The sequence below is a fragment of the Protopterus annectens genome, chromosome 2.part0 (genome assembly GCF_019279795.1).
Source record: "Protopterus annectens isolate FY-2018-M chromosome 2.part0, PAN1.0, whole genome shotgun sequence".
Lineage (NCBI taxonomy): Eukaryota > Metazoa > Chordata > Ceratodontiformes > Protopteridae > Protopterus > Protopterus annectens.
The window spans coordinates 781568562-781590535 of record NC_056728.1 but is presented as its reverse complement, the minus strand read 5'-3'; the positions used below and the strand labels follow the sequence as shown (position 1 = coordinate 781590535).

Genomic DNA, 21974 nt, shown 5'->3' with positions numbered 1-21974 from the left:
CCTTACCTCAAAGACCTCAACAACTGTCCCAGCAAAATAATCAGATCCTGCACAATCAACTCCAGACACTGTACCTGGCAGCATGGCTGATTATGTAGTTATACAAACAACACCTCTCAGTAAAGCTGTGATGGATGTCATTTTGGAAGCCAGAAGGCCTAGTACTAGAATATCTTATGCTGATAAATGAAAGAGATTCTGTGCTTGGAATCAAGCTCAAGGAACTGATACAGCAGAACCAAATATTCCTCAGATATTGCAATACTTGACTGAGATGCTTGACAAAGGCCTATCTTTCTCATCGATTAAAATCCATGCCTCTGCCATTTCGGCTCATTACAGTACAGAGCCACCAATCTTTTCTCATCCTTTACTAAAACAGTATCTTAGAGGAGCAGAAAATTTAAGGCCTTCTAGAAGATCACCAATACCTGCATGGGACCTCAATTATGTGTTGGAAAAGCTCACCTTGCCTCCATTTGAACCAGCTGCTACCACTGATATAAAGTTCTTATCATGGAAAACAGCTCTGCTACTAGCAATTACTTCAGCAAGAAGAGTTTCAGAGCTACAGGCCCTCATGGCTGTAGAGCCTTTTATCATATTTCACCCAGACATGGTGTCTCTGAGGACAAATCCTATATTTATGCCTAAGGTGGTTTCCAGTGTGGCTCTTAACCAAACTACTCATCTGCCAACCTTTTATCCAAATCCGCAGAACAAGGGGGATAGAATTTTGCATTTCTTGGATGTACACAGACAGCTAAGGTTCTACTTGAGCAGGACTAAAGCTCTAAGAAAAACTGAGCAATTACTAGTGACATATGCTGCAGGATCAGAGGGAAAGGCTATTTCAAAGCAGACTATTTCAAAGTGGATAAGCCACTGCACTAGTTTCTGCTACTTACACCATGGTAAACCTGTGCCCAAGGGCATTAGGTCTCATTCCACCAGAGCTTCTGCTACTTCAGCAGCCTTTCTCAGAGGAGTACCAACCAAAGACATTCTAGAGGCTGCTACTTGGAGTTCTGTTCACACCTTTACAAAGCATTATGATTTGCCTCTCTACTCTAAGTCCAGGCCAGGCTTTGCCACTGCAGTTCTGCAGGGCCTTCTAGCCGCACCTAATGCTGTTTAGCTCCAGCCTCCCAACCATAGCTTTGGGATTCTACCCAAATGTAGTGAGTGCAGAAGTGAAACACTAACAACATAGTACAGTTGTGTACACTTACCATAAATGTAGATGTTAGTGTATTCACTGTTGCAGTCCAGGTTACCCTCCCGCCATCCCCCTTTCATTCTGGAGTTAATCTTTCCTTCTCTATCTTCTGCAACCTGTGTGGTGTATTTGCTTGTAGATGTGGGGGGCACCTGACATCTGGGGCAAGAAAAACTAAAGAAAATGGCGTTGGCTGCATGTTTTATACTCCTGACGACCTGACGTCCTGGAAGAGGAGACCGCAACTGACGCAGGACCCAAGACTTTGGAATTCAGGCCGACTGAGGGCAACCTGCCAGCAGATTACCCAAATGTAATGACTGCAACAGTGAATACACTCGAACATCTACATTTATGTTAAGTGTACACAACTGTACTTTCTGCATAGGCAACAGTGTTCTCAGGATCTATGGGGGCTTGAAGTTTTGCCAGGTTCTCACTTAATGGCAGGGCGTTGGCCTTAGAATAGTTATGAATATTCCAGGTTTAGCTGGGGGTCCAGGTTTTATTTATACTTCAAAGACCAATGTTAAGTTGTCTATCTCGCCTTCATTCTTGCTGGATGGGTTCGGAGCCGACCTCGGCTCCGACTCGGCCACTCTAAAAGCTCGAGAGTTGGTTCCACCGGCTCGAGGCTCCCCTTATATCCCACAATGCTAGGCGTGAGTTACCTCAGATCTCGTTTGCCGCTACAGCGATCGAGGTGTTTGGTTTCTACCGGCTTCTTGGTGAGTAACTTTGGAGTAAAATTTAGTATACTTAAACCCCTTTAGTTTTAATTTTAACAGTTGTTTCCCTTAGTTTAGTGGATTTTCACCCCTTTCTCTCTAAAATCCCATTTTTTCCACAAGAACTTATAAGTTCTTCCCTCGGGCCTTTGGGCCTTTTTCTTCCATCCCCTAGTGGTGTGTGTGTGTTTTTTTCTCAGAATTTAAAACTTTGGTAGTTTGTTTTATTTTTTGAGTTTAAAATAGGATAGGGTGTAATCAGTGTGTTTGACTGGGTGTGTGTGATTACACTTTTCTAAAATGTCTAAAGACTCAAAGGTCTCAGGCTTCAAGAAGTGTGACTCGTGCTGTCAGAAAATGTCTCTGACAGATGGTCACACTTCTTGTGTCTACTGCCTGGGACCTTTGCACCTGCAGGACTCCTGTGCTGTATGCCACGGCTTCAGCCCCAGGGTCCTGCAGGAAAGAAAAAACAAACTGATTTTGAGAGGTTTACTCAAGCCTGAGGGTTCCCTTACTGTCTCTTCGGGAAAGCCCTCCAAGGCTTCTAGGTCCTCGGCTCCAGCTACTGAGCAGAGACCTAAGGCTACGAAACCTCCGTCTACATCGGCTCTGGCTGGAGCCGATGAGTCTCAGTCTACAGTTTCTGTGGTTTCCTCGGCTCCGGCTGGAGCCGAGGTATTGGAAATTCCTGTCGGTTCCGACCAGACCTTCGGAACCGACATCTAGAAAGAGGTCTAGGTCACCGTCCCTTGGCTCCGTTCATTCGGCTCCAGCATCTCCTCTGCTGTCTGAACGGAGCCATAGATCTCACTCCTCTAGGTCATCGAGGCTGTCGGACCATGACCTTCAGAGGGTAGTGAGTCGACTTCTTAAGTCCGAGGCACTGGCCCAAATGCTTCAGAGCCCAACTCATCAGTCGATGCCTGACCCTGTCCCTCATTATGTTCCTCCTCCGACTCCGTTGAGCTCGGAGCCGGGGCGTTTCGGAACCGAGACTGTGGTAGCGTCGGAGCCGATACAAATGTCTTCGGCTCCATCGTCGGCTCCGATTTCTTCCTTAGAAGAATCTCGGCGTCGGACTTCCATCATCGGCTCCGAGGGGGTGAGTGGCATCGAACCCTTGTCCGACCCCGCTCTCCCTCTCGGGGCTTGGCTGGTGAGTTCGGCTCCGACATCGGCCTCGAGCCATCACTGTCGGTGCCGAGGGAGGTTTTAGCTTTCGGAGCGGGACCTCTGGCTCTGCCTGACAGGGGTGCGTTCGAGGTCATGCGGAGTGTGTTAGAACCTGGTTCTACTCCACAGTCGGCTCCGTCCGCCCCTCCCTCTTCGGTGCCTCAGGTCAAGTCGACTCACTCCCTCATCCCGGACCGCAGAGAGCCAGCTCCTCAGGAATCCCCTGTGGGGATCTCATCCTCTTCGAGGCCTCTCCTGATTTGGCAGGAGCCCCCTCGGAAGAGAAAGTGTAAGAGGAAACACATAGACTCACCTGAGTCCGTCACCTCTGACACAGATTTAGAGGATTCCGAGGGTTCCCCCCGTTCCCCTTCTGAAGATGTCTCATTTGCAGACATTCTAGAAATCCTTAAGCAGAGGGGAAATTGGCCAGCCCTCAACCCTTCGGAGGATGAATCTGTGTACCTTGAGGCATTTGACTCTCGTCCTTCCACCTCCTGGGTGTCTCCCCCCTTTGACCCCCTCATGCAGGTGGTAGCAAAAAAGGCATGGACGGCTCCTGATTCAGTGGACCCCACTCCCAGGAGACCCTCAAAATTCATTACAGCACCAGCAGATAAACAGTTTCTGACAAAAGGAGTTTCTGTGGATGCTATGGTGGTTGCTGCTGCCACTAAGAAGGAACTAGCTGATCCTTCAGTGCCTGTCCATCCACCTAACAAGGAATCTAGGTCCATGGACAGGTACAGGAAGCGGATGGTCTCGTCAGCGACCTTTGCAATGTGTTCGCTGAACTACCTATGCCATTTTACTCGTCTTCAAAGGGACTTGATCAAAGAAGCGAGTGATATGTTGAAGGATCCTACAGCTGCGGGTTTTCAAGATAAGATGAGCACTCAGCTGGCTACCCTGAACTCCATAGCTAACTCCTCCATGCGCCTCCTTTCGTATGCGGCTGATGGAGCGAGCAGGGCCGCAGGAACAGGAGTGGCCTTACGTAGGCATGCCTGGATGCGGTTATGCAACTTTGCGGACCCCTTTAAAACGTCGTTCACTAATTCCCCGTTTGATGGATCATCTCTTTTTGGTCCTCAAGTGAAAGAAACCTTGACTAGGTGCGAGACTGATGGCAAGACTCTTTCTGCCGTCGGAGTCCGTTTTTCTACTCCTTCTAGGCCTTACCCCAAGGGCCAGAAAAGTGGAAAAATGTGGTTCCGCAAGCAATCTCAAGGGACTTAGCCTGACGACAGAGTCGGTTCCCCGCCAGAGGCAGAGGGGAACAACAATGGTAGACGTCGCCCTAGAGGCAGAGGGTCCGCAGAACCAGGGCAATCGAAACTTTCTCCGATAAGCCTTTTCAGCATCCCTGAGGTGTTGCCCGACTGTCCACCTTTGGAGGCAGTCGGGGGAAGATTGTCACTGTACACAGAAGCCTGGCTATCCCTAACTCGAGACAAGTGGGTACAGTCCATCATTTCCGAAGGCTATTCCATTCCCTTTCTTTGCATTCCAAACCGATCAAAAAATTCCCTTCCAGATGTTCCAGCCGCTCAAAGGGATCTTGCAGCTTTGGAAGTTTCAAAACTGCTTGCAAAAAGAGCAATTCAACCAGTTCCAGCAGACCAGCAAGGATCCGGAATCTACTCCAGGTTCTTTTTAGTTCCAAAAAAAACAGGGGACTGGAGACCAATTTTGGATCTCAGTATCTTGGACAAGTCAGTCAAGAAAACACGATTTCGGATGGTCACGCTACAGTCCATACTTTCCCTATTGGGAAGAAAAAACTGGATGTGCTCCATAGACCTTCAGGATGCGTACTATCATATAAAAATGAACAGACGCTCCAGAAGATTTCTCCGCTTCAGGCTGGGAACCAGTCATTTTCAATTCAGAGCCCTGCCCTTTGGACTCACCACTGCCCCGGTGTTTACCAAATGTATGGCAGTGGTAGCTTCTCACCTGAGACGTCAAGGATTCCAGGTGTTTCCATATTTGGACGACTGGCTCCTTACAGCTCCCACCGAGCATCTTCTTCTCACAGCCAGGGACTACACCTTTCGAACTTGTCAAAACTTAGGCATTTCAATAAATTGCGAAAAGTCTGTTTTGTCGCCTTGTCGTGTTATTACCTTCATAGGCGCAATTCTAGACACAGTCAACATGTCTGCGAGGCTAACAGATCAGAGAAAAACAGACACACAAAAACTGGTCTCGCTCATCTTCAGCAGCAACAGAGTCAAAGCCAGGTTAGTTCTGAAAGTATTGGGGATTATGGCGGCTGCCATACCTTTGCTTCCATTAGCCAGATTCCACATGAGAATCCTTCAATGGATGCTCTTCACACAATGGTCATACCAGCAACTTCCGATGTCCCACACCATTATGATCACGCAAACATGCAGGAATCATCTTCTGTGGTGGATGTCTTCCCCTCAGCTCTTATTGGGAAGACCCTTTGTTCCTCCCCCTCCGGTTGCTACACTGACAACGGACGCCTCCCTGATCGGGTGGGGGGGGGCATTATCAGGGCAGAACTGTCCAGGGCACATGGCAACCAGAAGAATGCCACTTGCACATAAATGTTCTAGAGATGAGAGCAGTGCTTTTAGCGTTGCAAAGCCCTTCAGGACTCTCTTCCCTTGGGAACGATAGCAATCCAGACGGACAATATGTCTGTAGTGTGGTATATCAACAAACAAGGCGGAACCAGGTCCTACCCCCTGTGTCGAGAAGCACTCAGACTGTGGCAATGGGCGATTTCTTCTCAGCGGTTTCTGATAGCAACGCACATCCCCGGGAAGTCCAATCAAATCGCGGACAAGTTGAGCAGAGCTATCCTCATGCCTCACGAGTGGTCTCTGAAAGACTCTGTTGTGAGAGAAATTTTTCTCAAGTGGGGTCAGCCTTGCTGCGACCGTTTTGCTACTCGCCAAAGCAGCAAGTGCAGAGATTAGTTGACCCTATTCCCGTGACCAGGCCAGCGCAGCAGAGGCGCTCTAGTCCAAGTTTGGCCCGGGACTTCTGTATGCATTTCCTCCCTTCCCACTAATCTCTCAAGTGATACAGAAAGCTATCGCTCAGAAGGCCTCGTTGATCCTCATTGCTCCTTACTGGCCTCGACAGGTTTGGTTCCCCTTTCTGCATCATTTTCTGTTGGGCGACCTTGGCATCTGGACCTAGTTCCAGATCTTTTGATCCATCAGTCGGGTCAGTTTCATCGCTCCCTTCCCTCTCTGAACCTCACTGCTTGGTTCCTCCAATTCCAACCTTAGCCAGGCTTCCTCAAATATCTCACTCTGTTCGAGATATTTTGATAGCTTCCCATAAATCTTCCACTAGAAAGATTTATTTGAGTAAGTGGAAACGTTTAGCCTATTGGGCTCAAGGAAGGGACATAGATCCTTTCACTGCTTCCATCCAAATGGTCCTTGATTTTCTAGCTGAACTCTTCCATGCAGGTTCATCTCCTTCTACTCTTAAAGTTCAACTGGCAGCTATTTCTAACTTTCATGTGGGTATTTCAGAGTCTGCCATAATGTCCCACAAGCTTTGCAAAGCCTTTTGAAAGGAGTTTTTCTACTCAGACCTCCTATAAGAAATCCTCCTCCTCCTTGGGACCTAAATTTAGTTCTTAGTTCTTTGATTCTTCCCCCTTTCGAACCTGCAGCCTCCTGTTCTTTAAAATTGCTATCATGGAAGACTCTCTTTCTGGTAGCTATTACTTCAGCTAGAAGAGTTTCAGAACTTCATGCACTCAGCTGTCGACCTCCTTATCTGTTGTTCCATAAGGACAGGGTATCTTCTGAACCAACCCGTCCCTTTTGCCTAAGATAGCCTCGGCGTCTAACCTAAATCAAAGCATTGACCTCCCTGTGTTTTTTCCAGAATATTCCAATAGGTCTGAACAAAAATTGCATTGGCTAGATGTTCATCGTCAGTTAAGGTACTATTTGGATAGAACCAAACAATTCAGAAAATCTGACCAGCTGTTTGTCTCCTATGCAGAAGGCAGAAAGGGACTTTCAGTTTCAAAGGTATCATTATCTAGATGGCTAACATCTCTGATTTCCCTTGTTTATGAAATTAGACACCAAAAGCTGCCTAACAAACCTAAAGCCCATTCCACCAGAGCTTTGGCTACTTCTATAGCCTTTCAAGACAGACTGCCTATTGACACCATTTGTGCAGCGGCTACTTGGGCTACTCCTCACACTTTCATTTCTCATTATAAGTTGGATTTAGCTTCTAGGCATAGAGCTAACTTTGGTTCCACTGTTCTCAAGAGTCTGTTCCGTTAGGCCACCGGGACAAGGTGCTAGGGACGGTCCCATCCAGCAAGAATGAAGGCGATAGACAACTTAACATATAGAAGTTATGTTCTTACCATAACGTTCCATGTTAGTTGTCTTCTTCTCGCTTCTTCTTGCGTCCACCCTCCTTCCCCTGGCCTGGACAGACCTAGAGGAGTGTTGATTGTGACCTCTCTTTCTACCACCTCTTACTTTAGGTATATGCTACTGTGCATATTTTCCTGGATCAGGATGCAGGTCACCCTTCTCTTCTCCCTGGTTTATAGAGGTGGACTTTGTTTATAGTTATTCTGTTACTAGTATAAGCTGGGTCTAGCTTACAAACGAGATCTGAGGTAACTCACGCCTAGCATTGTGGGATATAAGGGGAGCCTCGAGCGGTGGAACCAACTCTCGAGCTTTTAGAGTGGCAGTCGGGCCGAGGTCGGCTCCGAACCCATCCAGCAAGAAGAAGGCGAGAAGAAGACAACTAACATGGAACGTTATGGTAAGAACATAACTTCTATTTTTGTGGTCTGACCTTACCAGGGAAGGCATTACTGTAGGGGGTGTGCATCACACTCCCATATTAGTGAGGACCAGATCAAGTATGGTTGCACTTCTGGTTGGTGTATTGACTGTCTGGTCCAGGGGGGTTGTGTTACAAAATCCAGGAAACTCTGTGCATGTATATTTGGTGTTTTATAGGATTTCCAGTCAATAGTGGGATATTTAAAGTCACCCATGACTATGTTATTGGGTTGGATGGTTAGTGTTTCTAAAATGTTTAAATACATGGTATGAATTTCCTGGGTCATAAAGGGGGGACGGGGACGTACGGCTTGCGAGGAAGTGGTATTGGATTTTGTCTATGGTGATTTGAACATGGATCAGCTCAAGTACATTGTCCTGTTTGATTAGCCTTGAATATATTTATTTTTGTTGTAAACAGAGACACCTCCACCTTTAGTCCCGGTCTGTGAAGTAGCTGGCCTAAATTGTTGGAAGGCGTTATAACCCTGCACTATTGGTGTGCTCCCTGGGGCTTTAAACCACGTCTCAGTGACCGCATAGAAGTCCGCATTCTCTAGGGTAAAGAGAGCTTCTAGAGAGTGGAGTTTTTTGCTTAGACTCCTAGCATTTAGCAGTAATACCTTTAGATTTTCTTGGTTTTTATTTGCTATGTTGGAAGTTACTTCAGTTTAGCATTACCTAAAAATGACACTATGGGAAAAGAATGTTTTAGCTAATATTGTCTTTTTGGGCTTCTGGTTACTGAAACTATCAAGATCATTACTTTCTGTTGGGAGATGCTCACTCACTCACTCCCTTCCCAACCTGCTTGTCTAACAATTAAAATGATTGCCTGTCTAGTAGTTTTGTTGTGGCAGTTAACTCGACTAGGTGACTTTGAGTTACAAGCCTCAACTGTGCTTTTGTTGGGTCTTTTAAAGAAAGTTTTGCTGCACACCAGCCCCCAACTTCATGCCTGAGGTGCCTTTTGAAGATGAATTTGAATCAAAATTTCTAGTTTTCTTCTCAGTAATTTTCATTACATGGATACATCTGGGCAGCTGAGGTAGTATGGTACACGATAGAGCTTGTAAGAAAAGATGATTACTTCTCTATAACATTTGTCAAGGAAACTGGTTAAATTATACCTGTTCAGTTGGTTGCGTTTTGCTTTTTTTTTTTTTTTTTTTCTATAAATGCATTGTTTTCTTTTACAACAAATGTGGCAAGACTTTGTAACCTATCATAAAGTGCATTTTTCCATAGCTGTCAATTTTCTCTGTATCTGTGGCCCTGTTAGGCTGTTTTGGATGGTATTCAAGCAGCTGCTTTGTCATTCCTGAACAAAACTTTGTAGAGCATTTCTGGCTGGATTGGACTCTACATCATGGTCTTCTTTTAGGGTTGTGGTAAGCAGTGCTCCATTATGGCATCCGTTATGAAGAATTGAGCTAGGATGTCTTCCTGCAGTGAGAGCTTGAATGTTAACTGATGCAAACATTATGGGTGCATGTCATAATGCTGGTTCTTTGAATAGAACTCCAGCTGCAGGAGGCTTTCTGCATTGCTTCTCATTTGTCTTTTTTCTCTGTCGCTCTGTCTTGTTTTTCAAGTTGGTCAGAAATGGAGTACAGGTAGGATATGCATTTTGGAGGTTGGAGGCAAGGGTTCACAGATTTTGTTTGCTTGAGAGTCCCTAATGTGGTAGGCTTCACTCCAAACTATGCATGCAGCCAGAACTAGATCCAGTGTTACAGACAACACTCGCAGTCTAGGCCCATAATGGTCTACTGGACCAAATGCCAAATGAAAAAAAAAAAAGAATGAGCCTATGAACATAAAATAAATGATGCTAAGAACATAAAATAAATGATGCTAAGAAAAGTGTCACATAAAGAAGAAGAATGGTAACTGGAGGTGCTATCTTTTTTTTTTTTTGAGGGTGTATGATGCTGTGTTCTGTATTGACTGGCAGTTGCAAACAGGGTTTCACCAAGCTTCCCACATTCACAGCAGTTTAAGAACGTAGACATCTAAGCTGATAGAATGAATAATGAAGAGACTACCTTTCAAGCTGATAGCATATGGAGTGACTTTTTTTTCACATCAAACTGTGCCAGCACGTGCTTAGCTTTTCTGAAATGTAGTTATTTGTTACTTTTCTCTGAATTGCCTCTTTTGTCATTTCAGATGTATGGTGCTGCTATCCAGTTTTATGAACCTTACCCAGTTGAACAACTGTCTGAGAAGCAACTTATGCAACTGGAACTTTTTACAACAGACAAGAAAATAATCACCACCAAGCCAGTGAACTCTAACAAGTGCATCTGCCTTCTTTCGAAATGGCCTTTCTTTGAGGCATCTCGCAAGTTTTTGATGTTTCTTTACAAATTGTCCGTCTCTGGCCCTCATCCTTTACCTATTGAGAAGTACGTTTGTTTATACGTTCTGATGTAGTGAATATAACTTTGCAAGTTATATGTTTAATGATGAAGGCTACAGCCCAGTGAATCTGTTATATGACCTTGAGTAGTTGATTACTTTAACTTGTTTATTAGACACGCTAAACTAAAATTAAGAAAAAAAATGGACGTTTTGTTTTGTATTACTGGTTTATATACAATGTTAGATAAAAAGGACACTTTTTTTCTGGATTGTTTATAAAATTAGAAAAACTGGACCTTGGTTCTACTGGACTGAGTTTAAAAATAGGGAAATGAACCTTAGCTTTTGTACTGCTGGATTTTTCCTTCTTCCTAGGGACGTGACCTCATGGCTTTACTGCCAATGCCTAGTTGACCCATTTGTGCAGCTGGAATGTGGAGCAGACATTCCCATGTGAAGTAGGAACCCCATGGCCCATTTGTTTCTACTCTGGAAGCCCTGTCTGACCCATCCTTTCCTTGATGTTAGGAGCTGGATGGTAGGGAGTGGACCAGCTTGCTGGTCCTTTGTGGTAGCCTGTATTCACCTTCAGGTGGACCACTCCCCTCTTGCATTGCCGTCTGAAGAGTCCTTGGCTCACTAGTATGGGTGAACCACAGCAGCAGAGGTTCCCTGTGACCTTTCTTAATGGATGAAATACCTAATGCACCCTTTGTGTCATCCACTTTGTAGGTCCAAGCAAACTTTCTGTCTCTAGGATGGGCAAGCCAGCAGCGGCTGCTGAATCCCATCCTTCTCATCTATGTCTTGCACACATCCAAGATGCTAATTGAACTCTGGTTGCTTATTACTTAGCTTTGTCTCTCTCTGCTCCAGAGCTGACTGTTTTCAGCTTCCCATGATCCTTGTGTAGTTACCATGTCTTGTTACCATTACATTATGCAGTACAATTTTAAATACATAAAAAAGACAAAGGATAGACTACTTCACAGTTGCTGACATTTCCCATTAGATGTGGACAAAAACTGCATTATTATGTTAATACTGCACTGTACATGCCAAACTTAATTTATTATTTAGTGAAAGGCTGCAGTGCTGCATATGTCCTATCCTTTATCTGATCAGTAGAAGGGGGTGTGGGAAATAAATGTGAACTGATGTCTGGGCACAGACAACTGCTTTGTATTTCACTGGTCTGCTTTGGGACCCTTGAAAACGGGCACCTTTCTGCTTTGTGTTTGTATTTTTGGGAGGCTACAGGTATGAGCAGATAAACAAAAGGAAAAGCATGTGAATTGTTAAAATTGTTTTGTTGACTGTAGTACATGATAGTGTATACACAGTGTAGTATGGTCATGAAAGTACTTCCTGGCATCTGCTACAGTTGATTCTTTGCTTTGAGGTGCTGATTGATTTTTTTGTGAAGACACCTGGCGAGTTTATAGTGCTGTCATTCAAAAGCTGTATGTGGTGAAAGATCAGAATAGTCTGCCAAGATGAGTGATACTTATCTTTTATTGTTGTGGGGTATCCTTCAGATTGTTATCTTTATGGCAGCATTTAAATTCTCATAGTACCTCCACTTTACCCACCTGTTACACCCCACCAACCACACAGAAGGTAGATCTGTACAGTTGAGGGAACAAATGTTTTACTATTACAGTTCATAGTATTGTGGGTAATCGTATACATGTCCTTTTACTGGACGTGTTTCTTGATGGTGCATACAGTATTTTTTGTGGTGATTTATGTGGAAGTTTGCATACTGTTTAATCACTTTGTATATGTTAATGCATTTTTAACGAAACATCTAACAGAATGAACAAGAACCGTGGAAGAAACTTGTTTGACCCTTGGATTGGGTAAACTGACACCTTGAGAATTGCTGTTTACACCATGATGTGCCTGTTCATTGTTTTCCCTCATCCAACCATGTCACAAACACAAGTTTCCTTCTATGTTTCTCACCTTAAGTCTTCATTGCATTCAGCTTTTGCCAGTGGAAGATGTGTGATATATTTTAACAGGAATGATGTAACATTTTGGTCTCATAATAGTGAGCTGAGGAATTGTAATTGTTAGAAAGTAAGCAGTGCAAACCAATGTAGTAGATACACTGGATGCATAATTCTTGGTCTTCTATCGTGAGTTAGTCGAAATATGTTCACTGTCCACTCTTTCCTTTCCTAGTCTCTTCCCTTGATATTGGTTGTTACTGGTTTCCTGAGTCTCCTGTCTTATTCGCTTTTCCCATTCACTCTAGCCATATTCAGTTTCTTATATTTACTTTTCTTAATTCCTGTTTTTCTTGACTTTCCTGAAGGTAGCAGTTTGTGTCATTGCTCTGCTGAAGTGACATCAATATAGCATGAACCATTTTTTGTAAATTGCTAGTGTGTGCATGCATTTACTTGTATATGAAGTAACATGGCTGGCATGAGAAGATCCTTTTATTTGTTTTACCTGGTTGGTACCCTTTTCTGCCTCAAACTGTGCTCAAGACTCGAATGGAATTTATAGAGCGAACAGCAGTGTGTTATGCATACAGTAAGGTTTAACTTCATACCCCAGTCTTTACAATAGTACAGGAGTAAGGTACTGAAATCCCATAACATCTTAATGATAAGCCCATTAAATGTTTGCAAGGGAATATTTGCAAGATTTATGTAATATAATTTGCATAGTATTTACAGTTCAAGTATTGTTAAGCAGCTGGTGGTTGTACAGTTTAGAAGTTATTTCATACCAGTACGTCAGCACGTATTCCCGAGATTAATGTGTTTTCTAAAGCATTTGAATGCATTCCCTTTAAAGAGCAGCTGGTTTACAAGTTTAGTTTTGAAAGCAGATTATTTTTTCAGATGTAAGCTGTAGTGTATTGTCACTGCCATTTCTGCTGGATGTGGTGCAGTTCTGACCAGTAATTTATTATACAAGGGAAGGTATTGTGTAGCAGAGCATCGACAGCCCTGTTGCTGATTGGCAGCCAGTGAAATCTGTTTAGTAGCTGAAAGCAACAAGTCAGTAAGACTTGCAAGGTAAGGAGAGTAAGTTGCGTTATTATGAGTCTTTTGTTGTAAAGTGGGTGAACTGCATGCTGAGAGGAGTGTATTTTGTTGGTCCGTATTGCAGTCTGCATATAAGCACATCCCTTGCTTTGGCTAGCCATGATTCACGTGATAAGAGGTGCGACTCTTGGGCATAATTTTAATTGTGAGAGTATTTTGAGTGCCACTATCTCAATGAGGAGTTTAAAATGAAAGGGAAGTATCAAGAGTAAGGCTAAAATGATTTTGTTGAGTAGCCATAGGACTGATGTTATATGCAAGGGTCTTTAAGAATATATTTAGCACTGTTTGTCTGCCTAGGTGGAGCAGCAGCTCTTTCATTCTGTTTGAGTTGAAGTAAACCACATCGCAGCTGATTTCAAGACGTTCACTAAATGTTTATTTTTGTTTGTCCACATAAATAGTTAATTGAAGTCCATTGGTACCTTTTTCTTCTGTTACTGCCCTATCAGACTTGAAGTATATTTTCAGTTTAAGCTGTTAGTTCATGATAAAAGTAGAGATCTGATATTGTCCATTCTTTTCATCTTGTCCTCACAAATGGGTTACGGATCCGATCATCGGATCTGACTCTGTCATCACTAAGCTCATGGCAACTAAAGAAGCTCTTGGATAGCTCCCGTTACCCGCAATGCATATGTCCCTGTTCCCTCAGATTTCGTTTGCCGGTTTGCAAAGTTGTGGTGCTTCCATTGAGCTCTTGGATTATCGAGTTGTATTGCTTAAATTACTATCTTTTTCAAATATTTTCTAGCCTTTCAATTTTCACATTTAATGCTCTTTTCTCCCCTTGTGCTTAGTTTCACCTTTTTGTTAGTAACCGCTTTTTTATTAGGTTACTTCTCTCTATCTCTCTTAGTCTCTTCCTCCATCTCTGTGACCATTTTTTATTGCAGTACTTCCCTTCCCTCCTACACCTTTTAGGTAACCTTAACTGCTATTGTTAGTAGTTTTAAAAAAACATGACAAGCCTGCTGGCTTTAAAAAGTGCCCAAAATGTGGGCATAAAGTCCCATTTAGCGAATCACACTCTTGTGCGTTGTTTAGGGCCTCTCCATTTACAAGAGGACTGCTCCATATGCCACTTTTTCTACCACCAAGCATTGGCTGAAAGAAGAAACAAGCCTATCTTGAAAAGGATGCTTTCCTCAGCTTTTGAAGAGTCCATTTCTGTTAGTCCAGTTAAGCCGTCCCCTTCATAACCAAAGTCAGCTCAATCTAGTCCAGCTTCTTGCCTTTCCACGAAATCTGGTGATAAGGGCAAGAAGAGACCTTCTTCAGCTCCATCAGATACCTCACAGCCGAAGACCAAAACTTCTAAAGATACTTAAAAAGATCTGTCAGGGCTGTCTGCACCGGCTACTATCAAGCTGGATCTGGTATCTTCAGCTCTGGAGCCATCTGGTAAGGATGGGTTAGATATGTTGGTATTGGATCCAAAGAAGAGCCCATTTAAACCAATTATCACTCTCCAACATTTTATCCCATTCCTTCCAGGCTGCCCTCATCTTTTTTGTCCAGGCCGAAAACCCTATCTGGCTCTTCTTCTTGTTCAACCAGGAACCTTACTGAGGATGACCTAGAGCGTTTGATGCAGAAGATTCTGTGGGCGCAGGGTACAACTGTCACCCTCAACCTGACCCACTCTGTTACAGAGCTTCTCAAGTCTACTACTCCCCCTCTAGTTCTGACTTCAGAGCAAGTTTTGGAGCCGCCGGATCTGATTCGTCCAGTACCCTTTAGGTCGGATCCGAGGACAACTTCTTTATATCAGGCCTTTGCTCTGAGCTCTTCAGGTTTCTTGGAGCTGGAGAGCTCCCAGAGCTGTAGTGACACTTGCAGTCCTCGAGAGTGTTCCACTCCCAGGTTGTTGGAGCAGTTGATGCATCGTGGGGCTTCTTAGCAGGTGAGCTACTCTTTTGGCTTTTATCCAGGGTGAGCTGTCTTTGGGGTTGGAAGAGGCTTTGTTTCGCAAGCATGTCTTGTTGGGACTGGAGTCCTCTTTCACTCAGGAACATTTAGCCTTAGGGGCCTTGGGTAAGGTGATAGCTGCCACTGCAACTAAAAGAGTATCTTCCCCTTTGTATCCTCAGTCCTGTCGTGATTCCCTACGTACTTCTGACCAGGGCACACCACTGAGACGGCGAGATCTCAAACACCAGGATACCCAGTGGTGGCCCCTGTGTCTCTTCAGATACCTCCCCAGAGTCTCCCACTGAGGAGATTCTTCAGAAGAGACTTTGTAAGAGGAAACCTTTGGACTACACTGAGGAGTCTGCCACTGAAGACACTGACCTTGATGAAGCAAAAGGATACCCACTGTGACCTCCTGAGGATGTATCCTTTGGGGAGATTCTAGAAATACTGAAACAGAGATGGCTGGCATTCCAGTAATCCTTCTCCTGAGAAGTCTGTGTACCTGCCAGCTTTTGGTTCTCACCAATCTTCATTGTGGGTGACTCCATCCACCTTTGAACTCATAGGTATGATCTCTCGGTGGGCATGAGAAGACCCCAGATTCCATCAAGCCTGTTACCCGCAGACCAGACATGATAATTACAGCTCATCAGATAAAGCCTTCCGGACTAAGGGTGTTAAGTAGATGCCATGGTCACGGCGGCAGCAACCAAAAAGGAACTCGTGGAGGAGAGCACTACTGTCCACCCTCTGAGTAAAGATTCTAGGACGATGGACAGATGTGGGAAGCATGTTTTCTCTTCAGCAACTTTTGCTTTGCGATCGTTGAACTATCTTTCCCATTTTATTAGGTTACAAAGGGATCTGATTAAGGAGTTATCAGATACTCTGGAAGGAGTAGTAGCTGAGGGGGTATGGCAAAAGATGGCTTCCCAGCTAGTGACCCTACATTCTACAGCCTATGCGACTTTGCAGAGCCCTTTAAGTCCTCCTTTGTCAGTGCCCCATTTGATGGTTCTTTTCATTTTGGACCTGAAGTTAAAGGTAACCTTTCCAGGTGTGAGAAGGAAGGAAGGTAGGACTCTGTCTGCTGTGGGCATAGTTTTTCCTCACCAAAGAGAACATATTCAAAAATTCAAAAAGGAAGCAGAAAGATGTGGTTAAAGAATTCTCAGAGTTCTTACAAGGACACACATGGAGATTTTTCCCCTAGAGGCAGAGGGGGGAATAATAATGGAAGATGCCACCCTGGTGGCAGAGGAGGCCTGCAAAATTAGGGTTCCCAAGAACCCTTTTCGGGAAACCCTTCCAGCGCTCCTGAAATGAGACCTGATTGTCCACCTCTGGAGTAAATTGGGGATAGACTATCCCTGCACTGGAGAGCTTGGCAAAACATAACTTTCGATTGGTGGGTGCAGAGGATCATGTCCAGAGGTTATCGGATCCCCTTCAAATAATTACCTCCCCATATCAACAGAATCGCAGACGTTCCACCCAGTTAAAGGGAGCAGGTGGTAGTTCAGATTCAAAAACTGCTAGAAACGAGTCATCCAAGAGGTCCCCTCAGACTAGAGAGGATTCTGACCTTACTCACGGTTGTTTTTAGTTCCAAAGAAAACGGAGGACTGGAGACCAATTCTGTATCTCAGTAAACTAAACAAGTCCGTTCACAGCAAGTTCCGAATGGTCACTGTTCAGTCCATACTTCCATTCCTGGAGAAGGACGATTGGTTGTGCTCATTAGATTTTCAGTGTGTACTACCATATAAAGATGGACAGCACTCGAGGGTACCTGTGCTGCTGGTTGGAAGCCAGTCATTTCCAGTTCAGAGCACTGCCCTTTGGTCTCACAACAGCCCCCAGAGTGTTCAAATGTATGGCAGTGGTTGTAGCTCTCCCGAGACTACAAGGATTCCAGGTGTTTCCTTAACTAGACTATTGGCTTATCTCTGCCGTGACCAGGCATTTACCGTTAAACTCATGGGACTCCATTCTTCAAATTTGTACAGAATTGGGTATCACAGTAACTACCAAATTTCACATCTGGAAACTGTATAAACCTTGGAATTCATTGGAATGATTTTGCACACTACTGCAATGATCGTGAGACTTGCAATATCATGAGAGTTAACAATTAGGTGACAGGTTGCTTCAAAACGGGAAGGTAGCTGTTTGTCGTGTTCTTCAAGCTTTAGGATCGATGGTTGTGGCAGTAGTGCTAGGCCTGTTAGCCAGATTCCACATGAGGATGTCACAGTGGCTTTTAGCTGCCCAATTGTTAATCATTCCATGTCTCACCAGATTCTGATAACAAACACATGCAAAAGATCCGTCTTAAGGTGGATGCAGTCATAACAGTTGTTACAAGGTCGACCCCTTATTCCCTCACAGCCACAGGCCATGGTAAACACGGATGCCTCCCAGATAGGGTGGATGGGGGCAGTGTCTGGGGAGGATGGCTCAAGAAACCTGATCTGCAGATGAGATGAATCTGCACGTCAATGTCCTGGAGATGAGAGCAGTGCTTTTGGCTTTGCAAGCATTCCAAGTTACTCTTCCTCTGGGGACAGTTGCAGTTCAATCAGACAGCATGTCAGTGGTCTGATACACAAGCAAGTGGGAACCAGATCTTATCCTTTGTGTCGAGAAGTCCTCAGAGTGTGGCAATGGGCGATCTCATCAAACCGCTTTCTCATAGCAGTGCACATTAAGGGGAAGTCCATCATGATAGCGGACAAGTTGAGTAGATCCATTCTCATGCCTCACAAGTGGTCCCTCAACCAAAAGATACCGGAAGACATTTTCCGCTGATGGGGCCAGCCTTGCTGCAACCTTTTTGCTTCCCCCCTAAATAACAAATGCAGCGACTACTTGGCCCTAATCCCCCCACAGGGGTGTCCCTGAGGGATGCTCTCACTCGCAATTAGTCTCCCAGTGTATTTTACAGCTTTCTCCCATTCCCCTTAATCCCAAAATTCCTTCAGAAAGAAACAGTTTGAAGAGAACAGTAATCCTCATTGCCCCATTTTGGCCTTGCCAAATTTGGTTTCCCTTTCTCTGGACTCGTCTTCAGAAGAAGCCCACGATTCTGAAAAGCTTTCCAGAGCTGCTGTCGCATCCGACAGGAATGACTCATCCAACCTTTCACAATCTCAAGCTGACAACTTGGTTTCCCCAGTTCCATTAATTGCCAGACAAACCATGCTCTCCTCACTAGTTAGACATATATTTTATCTCCTAAATCATCCACCCAAAAACTTTACAAAAGTAAATGGAAGAGATTTGTAATTTGGGTGCAACAATGTAATGTAGATCATATTACAACCACTGTTCAATTTATCTTAGATTTTCTGGCTCAGCTTTTTAATGATGGAGCATCTGCCTCTAGTTAAGGTTCAGTTAGCGGCTATTTCGGTTTTTCATGTTGGAGAGGATAACTTATTGCTGATTTCCCACAAAGTTTGCAAAGCCTTTTTAAGAGAGGCTATTAAGACCACTTTACAGGGATATTTCTCCCCCATGGGACCTCAGTTTAGTGCTGCGTTCTATTGTTCAACCACCATTTGAACCTGCAGTGTCCTGTGATATAAAGTTTCCCTCCTAGAAAACTATATTTCTAGTGGTAGTTGCATCTGCAAGAAGAATTGCAGTGATCCAAGCTTTGTTTTAATCTCCATATTTGATTTTCCATAAAGACAAGTCTGTGTACCAACTACTCTTTTCTTCCCAAGTTGTTTCTCAAACCATTATTGATTAAAACATCCATTTGCCTGTCTTCTTCCCTAACTTCAGCAACAAGGGTGAATATATTCTACACTTGTTGGATGTGCATAGACAGTTACAATTCTCCCTACGTAGAACCAAAGAAGTTCGCAAGACGAACCAGTTGTTCATTCCTTTTGCTGGTCCTAAGAAAGGTTTCAGTCTCCAAGGTTACCTTGTCAAGATGGTTTTCTGATTGCATTTCCTTTTACTCCTCAAAGGGTATAAATATTCCCAAGCCTGTTCGGCCTCGCCATGGCCTCGTCTGCTGTTTTTCAAGCTAATGCTTCTATTGATGACATTTGTGCAGCAGCCACTTGGTCTAACTTTCATAGCTTTATTTCCCACTACAGGTTGGACTTGGTCTCCCGGGCTAGGGCCTCATTTGGTTCGATGGTTCTGAGGAACATCCTCCATTGAGTTCTCAAAGGATATAGGAAGCTAGGGACTGTCTCATTTGTGAGGATGAGATGAAAAAAATTGACAATGTCAGATAAAGAAGTTATGTACTCACCATAACGTTTCATCTGTATTGTTGATTCTTTTCATCTCTTCACCTCCCCACCCTCCAACCCCCAGCTGTGGTTGAACAAGAATCTTCTGTATTATATGACAGTTTATCCTTACCACTGCATAATTGGTCTCTTCAACCATATTTCATTTTTGGGGTTTTATTAGTGTTTCTTGCTAGTTTAAATTATTGAAAACAAGATCTGAGTGAATAGGGAGAGATGCATTATGGCTAAGGGGAGCTAACCAAAAGCTTATTCGGTTATCGTGAGCTTAGTAACAGCCGAACAGGATCCGATAATTGGATCTGTAACCTATTTCTGAGGAGAGATGAAAAAGTCAATGATACAGATGGAATGTTATTTTGAGTACACAACTTCTATTACTCATTAACAAACGATGAGAAAAGCAATGGGCCTAATACTTGACCCTTTTGGGATGTCCCAGGTAATTATTCCTGTGTCAGAATAGATGCCAGACAGACTTGGAAAGCATGATTTGGTGAGTACCTCTTATACCATAACTGTATTGGGTCCAAAGTTAAAATTGCCTAGTTTATTCAGTAGGAGGGAGTGATCTGCAGTTTCAAAGACTGGTTATGTCAGTGAGTCCACTTGCTGTAACATGTCCATTGTTTGTCTTCATAGATTTTATCAGATGGATGTACAAGATCCTACTGCACATATTCATAAAAAATGTGAATGTTTTATGTGAATGATGTCCCAGTTGCTTGCTTATAATTAGTTTAGTCTTTGCTGTAATTAGTTTAGTCTTACTTGTTTTCCATAATGTCATGCTTCCAGTCAATTTTCAGTTTAGACCATTTCATTTTTACTTTTGTACTGTTCATTTTTAATGTTTTAAGTGGTCCCTGTCTGTGCCTTTATCATTTTCCTCACTTTGCACCTAATGTTTTAAACATTTGTTATTCTGCTATGTTGTTGTTTGTAGGTGTTTGGAAGTTGCGGTTATTATTGTTACTATACAACTTTTAACAGTGATTAAAAAGCATTTATTTGAAATGGAGACCATAACTTTAAAAAATGTATTTGTGAGCAAAGAGTTTCACCCAAAGATGAACATTTGGTGTTGTTTTTTTCCTTAGCTGAAGAGCATTTTTCTGCTGCTTTGTACTATTAATAAATCTTTTGCAGCGTCTGCTATTAGAGATGAATCATATTAATGTATTTTATAATGGAACAAAAAACTGTGCTTTCTGCCAATGCATTTAATTTGAACACTGTGTAGGGATGACTCCTTGACCTTTTATACTGAGCCTTTGGCTTTCAGGGATGATTTTGCTATAAATGGAGACAAGGACAAAAGTGGTAAGGAAAGGACTAATATGATTAGGAAATTCCCTCCAGTTTCTCAACCAAAAAAACTTAGTTCTGAAAAAAAGTTGACTTCCACTTGCACTATTATTGATAAATCAAAGTTAAATTTCATGGTGTCTGTGGACAAGTCTCCAGCTAACCTTATTACGACTAACACATGACGACTTTGTCTAATTGTAAGGTACGTAACTTTTAGGCTCAAGACCTTCGTCAGCAAGGTCTTTAATACACTTCCTCCAGAAACTGACTATAGAGTTAATGGAAACCTTTTTGAAGCTCTTATTTTCTCTGTCTGGTACAAAGGGAGATAGTCAGTTTGTCTGTACCAACAGTCTAACAGCAGAATTTTTTAGGTTTGACTTCTGGATCCCCATCCCAGTGCCAGACGTGGAGGCCAGAGATGAACCACCTGGTATCAAAGCCAATGGAAAGAAAGGTGTTGATGTCTATTGTAATATTCATGTTGAGGTTGCAGCCTTTAAAGTAGACCCCTTCATTGTTAAGTTTGTTAGAGATGAAAGCATTAGCAGTGAAGTCCCAAGGCCCTTTAGCCTTGCGGTTGGGAGTCAACCTTGGTACCAGTGTTGGTAATTTTAGCAGGGTTGGCTTTTTGACCTTCAGGTATAGTGCTCTGCATTGGTCCCAAGGTCAGTGGATGTGTCAGACAGTGCTGTTAGGTGCCAACCATTTAGGACCATGGTTGGCAGTACATGTTGGCATTAGCTTACACTGGTTTCAGCCTTTAGAATCAATCTGGTGTGCTCAGCCTTGAGTTCTGCAATGGCATCTTTGATACAGATTGTCCTGGATATGCTGCCCTTAGTGCTGGTACTTTGTGTGAATTTAACTTCAGCAGCAAACAATTCTTACCATGGTTCTTCATCCTCTCCTTTTTCTTTCAAAAGGACAGAGATGTCTGGAGTCTGTTCTGGGACTACCCAGATATCTGAACTCTATATCAAGCTTCTTTGCCTTTAGGCTCATATGTGCAAGAGGGTGCTTGTGGACTCTCCTCCCAAGTCCCTACCTTACGATAATGAGGAAGAAGAACATGTAGGTTCCCAAGCATG

At 43.6% G+C, this 21974-nt stretch overlaps 1 protein-coding gene across 1 annotated transcript in view; it reads left to right on the top strand.

The window, feature by feature from the left end:
* DENND4C (DENN domain containing 4C) overlaps nt 1-21974 on the top strand; it is a 2492302-nt gene that overhangs the window by 238829 nt on the left and 2231499 nt on the right. The window contains exon 3 of the mRNA XM_044061083.1: nt 10116-10354. Coding sequence (XP_043917018.1) covers nt 10116-10354 — 239 coding nt within the window. The remainder of the gene's footprint in view (nt 1-10115; nt 10355-21974) is intronic.